General features: G+C 39.9%; 2 protein-coding genes and 1 long non-coding RNA gene across 10 annotated transcripts in view; 1 reads left to right on the top strand and 2 right to left on the bottom strand.

Moving 5' to 3' along the window:
* The window catches only part of Mff (mitochondrial fission factor), a 28,533-nt gene extending 22,767 nt beyond the window's left edge, over window positions 1-5,766 (bottom strand). For 7 of the 8 annotated variants that reach the window (XM_041649773.1, XM_041649774.1, XM_041649778.1 and 4 more), the window contains exons 1-4: window positions 5,576-5,766; window positions 2,656-2,763; window positions 1,596-1,765; window positions 401-621 (exon numbers count right to left, since the gene is read on the bottom strand). In XM_041649773.1, coding sequence (XP_041505707.1) covers window positions 401-621; window positions 1,596-1,633 — 259 coding nt within the window. In that variant the 5' untranslated portion in view covers window positions 1,634-1,765; window positions 2,656-2,763; window positions 5,576-5,766. The remainder of the gene's footprint in view (window positions 1-400; window positions 622-1,595; window positions 1,766-2,655; window positions 2,764-5,575) is intronic. The other variant, XM_041649776.1, reaches the window with a different exon arrangement.
* Window positions 5,767-9,438: 3,672 nt separating this feature from the next.
* Window positions 9,439-15,702, top strand: LOC121446840. Its single transcript, XR_005974140.1, has 3 exons — window positions 9,439-9,748; window positions 13,671-13,899; window positions 15,585-15,702. It is a non-coding gene; the product is annotated as an uncharacterized LOC121446840 (long non-coding RNA).
* Window positions 11,381-17,289, bottom strand: part of Col4a3 (collagen type IV alpha 3 chain) — a 127,342-nt gene continuing 121,433 nt past the window's right edge. The window contains exons 48-52 of the mRNA XM_041649675.1: window positions 14,965-15,177; window positions 14,193-14,370; window positions 13,980-14,094; window positions 12,341-12,513; window positions 11,381-11,736 (exon numbers count right to left, since the gene is read on the bottom strand). Of these exons, the coding sequence (XP_041505609.1) occupies window positions 11,652-11,736; window positions 12,341-12,513; window positions 13,980-14,094; window positions 14,193-14,370; window positions 14,965-15,177 (764 nt within the window). The 3' untranslated portion in view covers window positions 11,381-11,651. The remainder of the gene's footprint in view (window positions 11,737-12,340; window positions 12,514-13,979; window positions 14,095-14,192; window positions 14,371-14,964; window positions 15,178-17,289) is intronic.

The raw sequence follows: 17,289 nt of genomic DNA, 5'->3' as shown, positions 1-17,289 counted from the left end.
AGTTGAGCTCAGAGGTATAGCATTCACCCAGAGTGCACAAGATCCTCGCTTCAAAGCCCCACAGTTGAAGAAAAAAAAAAGAAGAAAAAAATTACTCTTAGCAAAAGAAACTAGGTAAAGCAGAATATATTGAATGTCTCCATTTACAGGTGATTCTAAGACAAATCTACTGTCTAGGTACAGAAAGGAGATCATGGCTACTGAGAGCTGAAGGATTGGGAATGATGGAGAATGAGAACAGGAAGTCTTCTGAGGTGACAATGTTCTGTAACAGGCCTGCGGGGCATACATACATTTGTAAAACTAGTAAAAATACCTTTTCTCAATATTTTGAAAAACCTAAATGTTCATAAAAAAAGAAAAGATTTATTGGGGGCACTTTTAATCAAGTGTGAGATACCTGTAACAACGATCCTCTCTGGGACTTGCATAATAACACCGGCGTTGGGAACTCCTTCTTGGAATCCTTGTTCCAGGTCAGCATTTGCTGGCGCCACTTTTAACTTTTCAGGGACCCTCATTCGCTGACTAATACCTTCGGTGTATTCCATTTCATACTGAATTCGACTAATTTCTGCCATCTCAGCAGCAGTGGGAGAAGGAAATGCTGCCCCACTCACCCTACAGAAGGAAAACATGAAGATGAGGAAAACTGAGTGTGCAGATGTCAATTCCTCTATGCAGTGATGTCAGAAGACAACACCTGACAGCAGACAGTGCAAAAGGAAACCTCTCACTTATAAGCGAAAGGAAAACGAATCAAAGAAAACACCTTCCTCAGCATAAAGCTCTGACTTATTTGAAAATGAACCTCGAGGACACTGAGTAGGTGTAAATTTCTAAAGTATTATATAACCACAATACAAATGCATACACATAAGCATTCTCTGTGTAAGCAAATATGCAATTCAAAAATGCCTGAAACAAAATTTAAAATTCCCAATCAGAAGGCTAAGAGCACAGTTCAGAGGTAGAGTGCTTGTTTAACATGCATGAAGCCCCAGTCCAATGTTTAAAGCTGCAAAGGAAAAAAAATCCTAATTATGTGGAAGAATATGCCTTGGCTTAATAGCAATGAAATCAGAAATTGGCATCATGCAAGAAATAAATCCTGTCAACAATGAAAATCAGAATCCAAAGGTAAATAAGGCTAATGCTCAATTTACCAAAAAAAAAAAAGTATAGCTCCCTCAAAATTACATAGTACAAATCATAACTTCTTATTGCAAGTGAAGCTGATGACTGAGATGCAATGAATGTCAAATACATGATTTACATTAATAAATCCTTAACGCACACATTTATTTTCAGGGCTTAAATGTTCACATACTAACCTATATTTAGGATCATATTCTTACATTAGTTTTGAGAAGTATCAAATATCCTTGAGGGAAAACAGTACAAATGCATTGAGTAACCTTCTAAATTGGAGAGGGATCCATGATTCCAGGGAGATGGAGTTGAAAGAATGCTGCCCCCAAATAAAAAATGCTAAGGAAAGCATGAAAGAGCACGGTTAGCTTATGGCAAGCAGCTTTGAAGCTACTGTCTGTCCAACCTGTAAAACCAGCTCAACTGAGAAAAGTTTCACTGACCTTCCTAGTGGTGTGTCACTGCCCGTTTTCTTACTCATTTTAACAGAGCAAATACGTCTACAATAGCTATTAATACTGCTACCCTGTAGCTCTTTACTTTACAACAACTCCCCTACAGATCTGAACTGTTTTTGGAGGTGTACATAACAACACGGACACTGCTTTTCCAGCTGTAAAAAAGAAAGAATAAAAATCAGTATTTCAACAATTCATTTCATAAGAGAACTATGAATAAAAGTAGTTATTTGCTTAAAATGGTTTGATTTGAGAATCCAGATTTCAAACGTCTCAACTGTCACTCTACAGCACCTCACAAGTCAGAAAGATGGTATCAAACATAGTTGCTATTTCATGATTTTGCAATAAGGATAATTGAAAGTTCTATCACTATATAAAGAAAATTGAAGTGAGATTGGGGGAATATGGCTTCCAGAAAACTCCTCTCATCACACTCTAAGAGGACATAAAAAAATCATGAAGAAAATGCAAGGCTAAAAGTAAATGTATTTGAGGTTGCCTAAAAATTTGGTGCATAAGTGGTTTCCTGAGAAGGAAGCCAAACTACACTAAGTTCCCAGCAAAGTATATTATAGGTCAAGAGCAATAAAACATTAAAGACAATATAAATGTCTTAATCACAGGGGTTATTTTGCAAATTAGTTTAAGGTTTTTTTGTTTTTTGGGACAGGGTTTCTTTGTGTAACAGTCTTGGCTGCCCTGGAACTCACTTTGTAGACCAGGCTGGCCTCGAACTCACAGAGATCCACCTGCCTCTGCCTCCCAAGTACTGGGATTAAAGGTGTGTGCCATCACCACCTGGCTCAATATAGATGTCTTACCATCACTTTTTTTGTTTTAAAGGAGAAATGTACTCCAGGCCTTAAAGTATACTCCTTGGAGGTTGCTTAGTGTGGTAAACCTACTTGGATTACGATTGCTAACTAGTTTCTCTTATTTTTTTTTTTTTTTTTTTTGCCTAAATGTCTCCTGTTTAAGGAACTGACATGCAGATGCCTTAACGACTAAGAAAACAGAGCCAAAGAAAAAAAATTTTACTTACAAATGTGAAATAACAGGCTTGCTATTTGGCACTATCTGCTTCTGGGCTTCATAGTAAATCCTTCAACTGCTCCAATATGCATGTGCTAGACTGAGAGCCACTTTTGTCCTTGAGGGAGAAAAAATACAGTGATTAAGAAGCTAGATGATGCCTTTATTAGAGACCTAGCTGGAAATTCTTCAAATAAAAATACACAACTTGACACTAAGAAATAAAACAAACAGAGAAAGAATTCCAAGCTTTCCACAAGTTTTAGTGTTACAGACAGGGCCCTGTGACTAATCACCATATAAGGCAGTGATTCTCAACCTGTGGTTTTTAACCCTTTTGGTGTCACATCAGATACCCTGCATATCAAGTATTTATATTATGATTCATAACAGTAGCAAACTTACAGTTATGAAGTAGCAGTGAAATAATTTTATGGCTGGAGGTCACAACATGAGGAACTGTATTAAAGGGTCGCAGTGTTTGGAAGGTTGAAAAACACTGATGTAAAGCAAGACTTATCTAGAAAGCTGGCAGGCCAAAGACAAGTTCAAGTTAAACTAATGTATATATACATATCATCTATTTAGTAAGGAAATTCAGTTAAATTTTCATTTTAAAACATAGAACCAGAAATAAATAAACACTGTATAAAATATATAAAAACATATAGAGAGGGCTGAGCGCTCTCTCTCTCTCTCTTTCTCTCTCTCTCTCTATATTCTGAGTGGTGAATAATCCTAGCATTCAGGAGGCTGAAGCAGAAAGAGTTCAAGGCCAGCTTACATCACACAGAGAGACTACCTTAAAAAGTCCTACAACAGAAAAGCAGATCATATCAAGAAAATGAAATGTCTTATCTTATGTTGGGCCTCATAAGGCCCAGGGTAACTTCCTAAGCCTCACTTGCGTTTGGTGAGGCCCAGTGTGACTTCCTGAGAGTAACTTGTTCCTGGGATCATTTGTCAACGTTCTCCACATTCCATCCCACGACAGGTATCCTAACTTAGGAATCTTTAGTTTGAACAGACTCAGGAACCAAGAACAGATAGGTGTCACTGAAAGGACCTTAACTTCCTCTGAAGTTAAACGACCTAAATTTCAAAAGTAAAGAAAACTTTTCTGTTAACTTTCTATTGCCTCAGTGTTTAATTTTTATGTTTCAATAAAATAGATGAGATCTAATTATTTTTCTTCCTCAGTAAATTAGATACTTTGGGCAACATCCTTTGGTGCCAAATAAACCTAATTTGGGGCTAAGGTTTTAATTCCACATGCTTTGCCATTTAGAGTCTGCTCGGTAATCACTACATGACTGATGTATAACTTGAGAAAAATCTCCCTTAGATTCTTAACTGATGTCACAGTCCGTGTACTGGCCATTCCCAAACAAAAGTAATATTTTCCAAATTCATTAGGGTCCCACATTGAATTTCTTCTTTAATGTGCCTTTAATTTTTTAAAACGCAAATCTATTTTTAAAGGAAATATTTAATCAATGCCTTGGAACATAAACGTATTGTACGCATAAGTACATGTAACAAAAACAAAACTATTACAAAAAATAGGTCAAAGTGGATCAAAGGCTTTAATGTCTCCTAGAGGAAAACAGGCAAAAACCTTGAGGCTACAGAGGCATGGCCTTTCTGCAAGGGACTCCAAGGAGCCCAGGAAATAATAGCAAGAACTGGCAAATGGCACTGCATAAAATAAAAAGTTTCTAAACAAATTAGAATGGAGAGTTAGTTTACAAAAGTTTTGTCAGCTAGACTTCGGACAGGGGACTCAGATCTAGAATTTATAAAGAACTCAAATATTAACAGAAAGAACCCCAATCCAGTATCTATTAACAACAACAACAACAAAAAAAAAAATTCACAAGAGTAAAGAGAGACAGAAAAACCTAACTAAAACGAAGTAGCTCTACCGGACAGGAAGGGAGATAAGACAAGACAGGAAGGGAGACAAGCCACAGTTCCTCCCGGAGCGGCAGCTCAGTAAAAAGCAATCCTTAGGAACATCACAGACAACACTGATGAAAAATCTATCTCAATTCACAAGTCCTTGAACCCCACCCCACCCCCAACAATGTAAGTGCGTGCTCAGAAAACTAACCAGGACTGAACCGTCCTACTTTCTTTAGTTTTTCTCAGGGGAATCTCATTAGTAGTAGCCCAGGGGCTGAGAGTGTTTCTCACCGGGAGTTGGGGGGTGGGGGTAGACATACATTCTCATTCACCGTCTCCCCGCGGAGGCCGGCATAGCACTACTGGGCTCAAGCTTTAGTTCTCTGCAATTAGAAAGCGCCATCAATTCAGGCAGTGCGCTATTCTTTCTTCCCAGGGAATGCGCCCCGCTCCTAAGCCAAGACTCTGGCTTTTGCAATTAAGACAAGAGCTCATTTTTGCAAACGGAGGTCGGGGGCTATAAGGAGGGCCCCGGAACCTAGCTCCGAGAGGGCACCCCAAAGAGCGAGCCGGCATAGCCACCAGCGAGCAAAGATAAACGTTTTGGCCAACTCAGGGCCTCCCAAAGGCCTTTCTTGAATTACATGGTTTTACGTGCGTACACACAAAACGCGTACACACAAAAACGCGACAGCCTCAAGGTCATGCTGTGAGGTACGTGGGCACTAGGAAGAGGTGCGCAAAAACAGCCCAGGTCCAAGCTTACAGACTTCCTCCCGCTTCCTAAACCCGATAAGTGGGGGTTTTTGTTGTTGTTGGTTTGTTTGTTTCGTCATTAAATTGGATTTTTGTTCCACAGAACAAGATGCCCAGGTAGAAAGGGTGAAGAAGCCGGCCCCTGATAACAGCAGCGCAGGGCCGTGAGGACAAGCCAAGGCCGGGGCCGCTCCGCCCGGCCCGGGAGGCGGGGGTCACGGCTGTGGCGCTAGGCCCGGAACCCCGCTTGGAGAGACTACAGCACTCACCCTGGGCCCGCTGGAGGGTCCCCGGAAAGGGCCGCCGCCCGCCGGCTCCGGGGCGCTCGGGCGAGCACTCGCAGAGGCCGTTGGCCGAGCGCACCAAGGCGCCCGGGCAAAGCAGCGGCGGAGCGGCCGCAGCGGGCCGGGACAGACGCGAGAACGGCCAGGACTGGCCCCTTCTAGGAACCGTAGCGGAAGTAGGCTCCTAATCATGTGACAGAGGAAGGGCGGAAGTTAACGCTCAAGCTCGTGAGACGTCGCTAACGAGCCATTTTTGTTGTGGGCAAAGCGCTCCCTCCTCAGGTTAAACCGCTCAAGTTCTTAGATTGGATTCCTGTTGGGGGATTTTTAGACATCGCGATCTTTGAGAACCTCGAGTTTGCAAGGTAAACTAGCAGCCTGTTTCAAAGAACCGTCTGAATCAAAATTCGTATCGTGCGAGGCCCGAGAATTTGCGTATATAACTAAATATTGGGAGTAATTCCTCAACACTCTAATTTTGGTTTTTCCTAAAACCTACAAATTAAGAATCCGAGAAAAGGGGGAAGCTAAATTTCTCCCTTGAAAATAATAGCTGTCAGAACCCTCTTTCAAATCTAATCATCCAATTTATGGCTCCTCTATGGAAGAATACGGCTGGAAAGCAAGAACCAGGCTCACTCCCTCATAGACGAATAGAATGGAAGCCAAATCAGGAAAAACGACGTGTGCCTCAAAGTTCATAAACAGCCTAACTATTTTATCCACTGTTTTGCATCCCAGGAATCAACCATGAAAAGATTTCTCTCTTTTCCATCCACTCCTATTATAGTTGAAACTGTTGGTGCACTTTAGAAATCCCAGTACTGGGACTTGGGAGGAAGCTAGAGGATCAGGAGTTCCAGGCCAGCCTAGGCTATGTAGGGAGTAGGCGGCCTGTGACATCATCTATATCAAACATACACATTCTTTTCCTTGTGGTTATTCCTTACTAATAAAGTATAACACATCTATATTGTGTTAAACATATGTAATCTAGAGACAATTTCAAGTCTTTGTGGGCATGTACATAGGGTATTTGCAAACACTAAACCATTTTGTATAAGAGACAAACGTAGATTTGTATAGAGCTGTGATTTTGGAATAAATCTCTCACTCCCTTGTGCAAGGGAAGAGTATTTACTCAAGTGGTGCAGTCTTGAATATAAAGCTATTCCAAAGCCAATCTTTGGCGTATTCCAATAATCACAACACTTAGGAACCAGAGATAAGAGGATGTGGGGAGTTTCCGGCTTGCCAGCACAACCAACTGTACCGTTCTCAAAACAACAAAAACAAGGATGATACCCCAGAAATGTTAATCATTCTTTCAAAATACTTTGGCAAGCTTTTTGAATTGTACTCTTGCATCCTTCCTAATATTGGTGTAGGATAAGTAAAATTTCCCTTTACCCTATTAAGAACTCAGTGGGAATCCAGTTAAGTTGACTTAAAACAGTAGCTGAACAGAAGAGAAGCATACAACTTTTATTTAGTAATGTTTGCTTGTACATTGGAGTATAGGGAAATGAGGGCCCAAAGAGACACTTGGGATCCAAAATTTATATTAGAAACTGGCCATTGTAGTAAATTGTAAAAATGTGAGACAACATTTTGGGGGGCCAGGAATTTGGCCCAAAGGGATTTGGCTCAGGGCATTGGATAAGTGCTTAGGAAGATGGGAGTTAGTCTAACTAGATTGTTTGTTTTTCTCATCTTGTCTATATGACTTTGGCTATAAGAACAACTTCCTCCTGGGTACAAGGAAGTTAGCTTTCGTATGCAAGTTTTATTTTAGACTTTTTAACCACCTTTTTTCTCAAAATAATCTTTATTCCAAAGTGGCCTATTGTTGGTGCTGTGTCCTGCTACTTTACTGTGACAGTCTTTTTTCATACATAGTAGTATTCTGTCATTCCAAGTCAGTGCCTTTAGGGTAAGTAGATCATGTGTGATCAAGACATTTAAAAGTGAAGGTCCCACTGTTTCCATTACTTTCTATAATTCTTCAATGTTACAGATTGATATTTTTGTCTCTACTCCCCCTTCTTTTCAACAAAAATCTTCTGAAATAACCATTAAAAAAATAAAGATCCATGATCTACTTACCAAACCCAAGTCTCCTGTAACCCTGATTTGTCATTTATCTTCTGGCATCCTCTGAGTCTATTAAACAAGACTGCTTCACAGCATGTCAGAGTACCTACTCTAATAGTGTTAGGTTACACTATAGTCTTCAAAAAAAAAGAGGAGGGAGGAAGGGCAGGGTGTGTGGTATGGAGGGCATTTCTCTCCCTATTCACATGGAGAGTCTATTCTTTACCGTGTTGTAGATTCATGCTGGGTCTCCTTTTCTTGTCTCACTGATGTGGACATTTCTGTTTATGACTACCGCCTTATAGTATATAAATCCACACAATCTGATCCATTTAGTTTCATCTTGTTGAATTACTTCTAGCCTTTACTATTTACGCTTCCCAGTAGGACTTAAATTCTAATAGGGTTTTACATCCAAAAATGTTTTCTTTTTTCACTTCAGATATTCTTTCTTCAGATACACTTTTCAGTTATGACAAGATTACTTTTTTAGCCGTCAAGATTCATCTACTGTCTTAATTTGATGGTTATTTTGGGTGAGAATGAATATTAAACAGTAGCAGATTTAATATTCTTAACTTCAAAGTTGCTTATTGTTCTTACAGTGGCTATTATTTTTATAAAACAAAACAAACTTATTTCCTTTAAAAGAACAAAGACCTGATACAGTTGTTCTTTTAATTTTATTTTTGTCAAAACAATAGAACTTTAGTTATATTTACAGAAGTATTAGTACATTGTAATATAATTTTTTCAGGATATAACAGCATAAAATAGTCAATATATTTTAAATAAGTTTAACTTGGTTATACAGAAAATATTAAATTAAGTTTAGTGGTAGTAAATTACATTTGAAGTATAGAAAATCCTTGTGAAATTAACAATAAAATTCAAATTTAAACATTTTTAATACTTTTATAAATAAATTAATAATGTTTATCTTGCAAAAACAAGCTGTTGACAAGTTGGTTATTCTAGCACACTGTGAAATTATGAAGTTGAAGCACCAAATTTAAAACAAACGTTTTGTTAATCAAGTTAAGAATTCTTAAAGATTTATTTTTATATATGTGTCTGTGCCTGTGCAAGTGAATGCCACCTGTGTATGGGTGTCCTTGGAGGCCAGTTGGATCTTTTTGAGCTGGAGTTACAGGCAGGTGTGAGCTGCCTGACCTGGGTGTTGGGAACTGTACTCTGGTCCTCTGTGGAGCAGCCAGTATTCTTAACCCCTGAGCCATTTCTCCAGCAAGATGAAGTTAAATTTTAACTTTAAAATTTACTCACAGACATTTGGGAAATAATATATATGGACTGTATTTTAATGCACACCCTTAGAAGTGTGGCTGAATAGCTGTTGATATGGCTTCATTGGGATTTACGTGTTCAGTGTTGCCTGTCTTTCCCCCAGAAGTCAAATACTGATAAGAGGACCAGAGAAAAAAGAGGTCTGGGGGCAAATGGAAGGCAGCCATTTGACATTAGCACCAGTCTGGTAGTAAAATGGTTTTCCCTAAAACACAAACACCTGTGGGTTTTTTAAAAAGGCAATGGCCAAGGGGGTGGGGCCAGTTCCTTGAATGTTTCCCTAGTGAGCAGAGTGCCCCAGAATCATGGGGGAAAACTTTTAAAACAAAATTCTGGGAGGCTAAGATAGAAAAATTGTGATTGGGGGGCCAGCCTTGGCTATATGATGAAATGCCTCTCAGCAAAATGAAAGAGACTTCTGGTTTCCAATTACAGTTTCTAATTTTGCAGGTTTGGAATATTCTGGAATTGCATTGATAACAAGCTCCTGGCTGCTGCTGCTACGACTACTCAGGGGCCACACTGGTCAAGGCTAGTTCCTTCTTTTTACAGCTAGAATGGAACAAGGACAGTGGATGGTTTTTGAATAGGAAAGTTAGGTGAAATACATAATTGAAATGAGATGTTGCACTTCTTAGTTCAGGTGTAAAAATGTCTTGGCACCTGTCATGTGAGTTACAGAGAATGTCAACCCTTGTCTATGTCCTCGGGTCACATTTTCCAATACAAAATAGATGAGATTACAGCACCCGCCTGAACGTAAGTATCAGCACCATCAGCTCCACCTTCGTGGATCGAGGATCAAGAAATATAAGCTTTGCCTTATGATGCCTGGCCTCCATGAGTTATTAAATGCTACTACAACTATTTGACTTATGAAATGTTTGTTTTCTTAATAGTTTTCAAGCTTTTGCTTCTGGGTGACTAAAAGAAGTTAAAGATCATGAACTCCTTGAGCATAGGTCTTTTTTTTTAATTTTAAAATTTTGTGCACATTGATATGTGACTGAGTGTGTATATATATATACACGTGTGTGCACACAAAGGGGCCAGCAGTAGGTGTCACTGTGAATCACCCAGTATGGGTACCGTTGGCTTCTGCCAGAGCAACAAGTGCTCTTAACTGCTGCACCGGCCTTATAGTTCTTATTTTTAAACTTTTTCTCAGGCCTTCTGAATTGTTATGAACTATTGGAAACAGTGGTAAAGGAAAAAAAAAACAAAACAATAATGAGGGGAGAGCCACACCTAAATATGAGACTGGTTGGTTGGTTGGTTGGTTGGTTTTGATGTGTGACAGAGTCTCTCTCTCTCTCTCTCTCTCTCTCTCTCTCTCTCTCTCTCTCTGTGTGTGTGTGTGTGTGTGTGTGTGTTTGTGTAGAGAAGGTCTTGCATATGTGGCAGTCTTTACACAAAGAATAAGTTGTCCTCTCATGATTATATCAGAAACAAGTCTGTCTCACGACCTTCCCCTGAGACCCTGCTCAGTATATGGGACATAGGTTGGTACTGAAGAAAATATTTGTTGGGCTGAATTAAGTAAACTTGGGAATGTATCAATATACTTAAAAGCAAGTTTTAAGACATACAGTAAGGTTTACACCCAGTGGTCTCTCTCTCCACATGGTTGGTGAGAATATATAACATAAAAACGTGTATGTGTGTAATGTTTTCCAAAGGATAAGTTAAAAAAGGAACAAAGTAACAAATCTGTAAAATCGTGTCACGAACTATTTCGATCAAAGAAAAATGTTTGAAGTCTGATACACCAGCAAATGCCTCTCATTCTTTCCTGGGTTATTGAACTACTAGTGAAATTCTTTAAGGCCAGTATCTATAGGAATTGGGATAAAGTGCACATTTAGTAAATAGTCTCCTTGTTACTTGTGAGTACATTGAGAACAATGAAGAGAAATATTTCAGTGTATGTGTATAACATCCTAGTAAAAATTAATCCTCTAAGGGTAAACATTTTATCCCCTTTCAATCTATGGCCATAGTAAAATAGCAAATAGACATCGTCAACAAAACAGAAAAAAAAAACCCATACTTTATATCAAAGCCTATTATGATTCCCTTCAGGAAGTTTCCTTTGGTCCTAGCTTTGGGCCTATTTAAATGAGTCCTGAAACATCATGAACCTCATCCATGTGTGTTCTTGGGCATTGTACATCTCAATAGGTCTGACTATCCAGTTCCGGTCATGATGTGCTCGTGTACTGTATAGCCCATTTCCTTCTCTAGCTGAAGTCTAAGGTCTCAGAAAGGAAGTGGGAGGAAACCAAATTCCTTAGGTCAAAGTGGTAGACAAGGAAAACGTTGAACATCCCCTGGACCAACTCTCCCTTAGCTTGCAGTTCAAGCTCCACACAGACATCATTTAGTCAGTGCTTTGTGTACAAGCGGAATGTGATTTCAGTGATATTTTGTGGACAGCTGTTGCCTTCCTCGAGGGGACTTTGAAACCACACAGGTTTATAGACCCACACTACAGACTAACTGGAATGAAATGCTTTCTGGTGCATTGAAACGTGCCACTACCAGATCGTCACTGAACAACACTGCAAGGTTAGAGAAGAAAATACCCAAGGAAAATCCATGTACTGAGCCGTGACTTTGCATTTCAAGAAGGAAAAAAGTGGTTCTATTTTCTTTGATTTCTTCAGTGTCTTTTCTTCATGCACACCTGACAGCGGCTTATGATTTTTTCTAAATCTCCAGCTTTCATAGTTGATGGAATAGGCTTTCTGAAATAAACATAATGAAAGAACTCATTGATTTGTGGATCAAAGGGGATACTTAGTTTGCTTTGAGTTTCATTAATAAATTCAGCTTATTTTAGTTAGTCTGATTTCAGAAACCTCTCCCTTTATAGAACAGAATTTCTGAAAAGATAAATTTATGTTTGCATATATAAACATCAATATTTTATATTTTAGTTATGTTTCATCAGAATTCACAGAACACAGACTTTCCTGCAAACCTACAGGTCACTTTTTGAAGACTATTCCTTTCCATTTAAATACTCATGAGTCTTCTCATATAGTACTTTAGGATCAGCTAGTGTTTTTATTCAGTAATTTACTATAAACCCATATTGTGTTGAATATGCTTAATGATGACAAGATCATGTGTACACTTGGTCTTTACTGACACAGTGAGAAATAGAGTCTACTTGCTGACTTCAAAATAATTCTAACCTAGGACTGTGAAGGTAGACAGGATTTTATTGGCAGGAGTGAGAGAGTTAATGTAAGGACATCCATACACAGGTAAAATAAAAAGCAGATACAGGCAGGCTTGAACGTTCCACAGTCAAGTCATCAGAGTAAGGCTGACTTTGCACATTACCTGAACATTCTTTCTCGGTTTAACGAAGCCAGCCAGAAGCTGTAGGAGTTTGAATAGTAGTTACAAGTTCCTCGTCCATGGCATTCTAAAAACGGACTGGCTCGGAACTCCTCCAGGCAGGAGCCAGGTGATGCGAGTGCTTGTCCCGCTCCCTCGGAGCCAGCACTTGTGAACTGTCGCAACAAAAAGATCCCATTGTAAACCATTACCTGTTGTATTTCAAATACAATTTTTTACAGTTTTGGGTGGGTAGGGAGCAAAAATACAAAGCAACAGGAACGGAAAAAGAAAACATAGACAGAAATTTCTTCTGTTTTATCCAGATTTATTTACACTCTGGGCATGCTCTAGAAAGAGATACAGTCTTCCCAAGGAAAGAGAGAGCTGTAAGTTCTCTTGCCTTATCTTTCAGCAGACAGGTCAGCACCTAGACCCATGACCACTACTGTTTTCTCTATTTCTCAGTCTGTTGTCTGTCTTTACCAGTGGGATATAAGCTCCATGAGAAGACCATGGTCCCTGCTGTCCTTACTGCCCAGAAGTTGGGACTCATGATGGGTGCTCAATATGGTTTTTAAGTTAATTACTGATCGGACAGACAGCTAGCTGTGAGGGAAGAGGGGCGAATGCTCTGTCCTAACAAGGCTGTGCAGAATGTGAATAGTGATGCATACATGCCATTAGCACTGTAGAGGGTTGGTCCGTGCTCTTAATTTAGCTCTAATGTCAGGGCTTTTCTTAAGAGGCTTCTTCCCATTGTTAGTGCCATAGGAGCATCAGAGGGGCATAGTACGAAGCATATGTTGTCCCTTCATAATCATGATACCTTTAGAAAACAGCTCGATTTTTACTTACGAATCCACAGACACTAAGAAGTACTCCCCCGGTGATCAAAGCATTACAGACAATGAAGGTAAAGAAACCATCACAAAAATGAATACACAGGCATTCTATTTCCATTAAAGAGTAGCCGTTTCTCACTTAAATGCTACAATTAGGGATTTGTGGGGAATCTGAGTTGTCTGTTTAAAGTTATAAATTATATTTGTTTGACGCGCGTGTGTGTGTGCACGTGTGTGTGTGTGTACATGCATGCCACAGCAAATGTATGGCAGCCAGAGGACCGCTTGGGGAAGCTTATTCTCTTTCTACCGTATAAGTCTTAGGGATTTAATCCAGATCATCAGACTTGGCGGCAGTGCCTTCCCCCACTGCGCCGTCTTGCTATCTCTTATTTTCCAGTGCTTCATGACTTTTCAACACTATCAACGTTATGACTCTTTTGTTGTTAATGTTTTTATTTATTGAGACTGTTTGTTTTTTTTTGTAGCCCACCCTGACCTCAAACTTGTTACGTAGTCGAGGATAACCTTGAATTTTCGATCCTCCTGCACCTACCTCCTGAATGCTGGGTTTACTCAGTTCTCTGGACTACTGAGGAATGGAACCAAGGACTCTGGGCACGCTAGGAGAACACCACCTGCGGAGTTGATTGCCCAGACCTTTGAAGTGTGTTTTCAGATTGTCAAACATCTACGGCATATTACACGTATTACCAGGTAGGGGATCCTATTTTCTATACAAGATTCTATAGGTAATAATCATTACTTCAAATGTGCTACAGTTTTTTTCTTCTTACCATAACGAAGGAAAACCCTTTCCAGAGAGAAACCCAGCCATGGGGACATGGAGGGACAGCTGGCGTTTGGCTGTGAACAGCTATGGCCATGGCAGGACCTTCACAGACCATACACCTGGAAAATGAAACCAATAGTATGACGGCCACTTCCTACCCTTACAGTCCTTACAAGTTAAGCAATCTACTTACAAAATGAGGGGACTGGGTTTTTACCTGCTAATATAGGGTTCAAGAGCTCTGCCCGTAACTGGAGCCATGTCCATTGGCATCACAGCTGGTGTTGACAGCCAGTATGAATAATCATTCCGTGATGCAAAGTTACATACATTATTGATGTTACAGAATAAGAATGGCATTGTGGAGAATCGCTGCAGGCAGCTGCCCAGAGTGCCTAATAAAACACGAAGCTGAGTATCACTTCCTGAATTACGGTCTCTGTATCATTATTTAGACATGGGTTAATTATTACATAACCAGTGAGAAGTCTTCACAAAAAGAAAAAAGAAAAAAGAGAGAAAGGAAAAAGAAAAGAAAAAATAGAAAAGAATTATTTGCAAAGTGTGCTGCTGAAAATCTGTAAGAATGATGAAAGTCGAAGCTCCAAATGGGTAAGCAAACATTCCCCTATCAAGGATGCTTTCTACAGCTTTCCTAACCAGCTTGGATAGAACATGGGGCCCGATGTTGTTCAGCTGGGACAATGTCTTTGGTATTCATAGTAGCTAATAACCAGAGGAAGCTTTAGAAAAGATTTATTTGAGGATTAACAAAAGACAGATAGTTGGGGCAAAAATTGTTGGCATTGACCAACCTACGTGGGTTCCTTCTAGCAGTTTACACATCAGGGTGAAAAGTAAAACTTGGGTTACAATTGTTTCCTCAAATGCCCCAGAAGACGCTAACAGTTTACAGTGACCTTCAGAGAAAGCTCCTATCCGATAAATATTTTAGAGTCTGCATCATAGACTGGAAACTAGAACCTTACCAAGGTCTTGTCCGTGTGCACGCTCGTTTCCTTGCACAAAAAGAAGAGAAAACCCACTGTAGAGCGGCTGTGTTCCTTCAGGACACAAAGGAATGGCTGTGGTTTGACTGTGTCGGGTGAAGACAAACCCTTGCATTATTGTCCCAGAGGCAGATGGGCCCCTGTCTCCAGGTTTTCCCTTTAAGCCTGGCAATCCGTCTAATCCAGGTGGTCCTTTGAAAAACAAATTATACATGTTACAACATAACCAGACTCTCAAACCTGTTTTCCAAAGTAGCAATTTAAATCAATTTATGTGGCCCATAAGCCTCTGATGTGAAATGGAGTCTTAGGAAAGAATGGGGGTTATAAAATGGCTAGGCTGGTTTATTTTAGTTATCAAGAGGGTTAAGAACCACTAAGGAGCTTACTAAGACATACCTGGGGGCGTCTGTGGAGTTTTTAGAAACAATTAGATCATGAGGGTTCTATCCTAATGAATGCATTGATGCCCTGATGGATTCATAGATGATGATTTTATTGGAAGTTGGTGAGGGGAAGAAGTGGGTTTTTTTCTTAAATACTGGATCTTGCCTTCGTCCTTTCTGTAAGGCTTTTCCTGTTTTCTGTCTTCCATGCAGTGAGCAACGCTCCTCCATCATGTGGCATCCCAGCGTAGAGCCAAACAACCATGGACTGAGCCCTCTGAATCCAAATGCCAAAGTAAATCTTCCCCCTCTACATTATTATTATTTCTACTACTACATTATTTATAACAGGTGTTTTGTTCAATGACACAAACATAATGTATACAAAAGAAAAATAATATTAAAGATTAGTTTATCACAAGATGCATCTTATCAAAGGTACTTGTATGTATCTTGAGTTTTTTGAGGTCTGACCTTTTTAACCCTTGAATTCCCTTGGGATGTCTGGCATAGCATCCTGCATTTGAGTTGGTCGTCCTCGTATACATTTTGTATGTATGAATGAATTTATGAATGGCTTGCCTGACAATGTGTGTGTATGGTGGGCGGGGGGCACAGAATCAAATAAAATACCTACAACGTGTAAGGCTGTTCACGTAGATAATAAAAATTACAAAGTTTTTGATAAATTCAGAAAACAATTATGTAAAACTTTGAAAGTTCTTTCTAGAGGTGCAAACTTTCAGAAAGTGTCTGATACATTAGCAAGGCAAGCAGACTTCTTTCTACTGTAACAAGGGTTCTTGGTTATTCGGAAGAGTCACAAACCAAGCAGTATTTATGCTTCACCTTTCCTCTGCAGTAGGAAGAGGCTGGTTTACTTTTGTCACTTCCTAAATCAGACCCAGTGAGTTAGGGGTCTCTCCCCCTCTTCCCGTCCCTCCATCTCCTTCTGGGAGCCTCACAAGTTCACAACGGCCTTGACTTTAAAACATAGGAGGCAGACACATTCTCTATGTTCCCTGACCTCTGCTCTTACTCACAGAGGGCGATGTTTGGTCGTGTTGTGGTTTGAATCTGAAGTGATTCCATAAGCTCAGAGACTTATGGTTTGAATGCTCAGCTCTTCCTTGGCTTGTTGCCCTACTTTAAAGGCTATGGATCTTTAGGAGGTGGGGCCTGACAATTTGACCTGCTAGTAAGTCTAGTTTTATTTGCCTGCTGACGCACGAAGAGGTGACAGCTGCTTCTGTTGTCACAAGGTGTCCTCACTGCTGTACCTTTCCTGTTGGTGAGAAATCTTTCCTCCCTTAAGTTGCCTCTCTTGAGGATGTTCATCACAGTGATGCAAAGCTAACTAATATGGACCTTAAGCAGAAGATGCATTCTAGTGTCTCCACGGCAACTGTGAAATGATTGGCTGAGCAGGGCAGAAACTGGAGGTAAGATTTCATGCTCATGCAGCCAGCCAGTGGTGGTGCACACCTTTAATCCCAGCACTTGGGAGGCAGAGGCAGGCAGAGCTCTTTGAGTTCAAGACCAGCCTGATATACAAAGTGAGTTCCAGGACAACCAGCACCACATACAGAGAAACCCTATCTCAAATTGTGCCCCCCCCTACACACACACAAAAAGATTTCATGTTCATACGCACTACCCAAACTCTATACTGCATCTTTATAAATCTAAGCTTGAATCCTTGTATCAATCCTATGAGGCCTCTATAGTTTTAACTATTTTCTAATCAATTCCCAGCACAATTTGATTTGAAGTATCCTATGCTTACTGTCACCTCATAAAATACAGCTTTGATAATAGGAAAATTTGTATAAATTAATAAAACCATTTACAAAAGCACATTATGAATGATGTCAAATTGTGTTCTTTAATGTAGATTCCTAGCAACACTAGATGAAAA

This window comes from Microtus oregoni, unplaced genomic scaffold (genome assembly GCF_018167655.1).
Source record: "Microtus oregoni isolate MIOR12 unplaced genomic scaffold, Mior012 000004F_ref0000308, whole genome shotgun sequence".
NCBI classification, from domain to species: Eukaryota; Metazoa; Chordata; class Mammalia; order Rodentia; family Cricetidae; genus Microtus; species Microtus oregoni.
The sequence above is the reverse complement of the archived record's forward strand: the minus strand, read 5'-3'. Positions and strand labels throughout refer to the sequence as shown.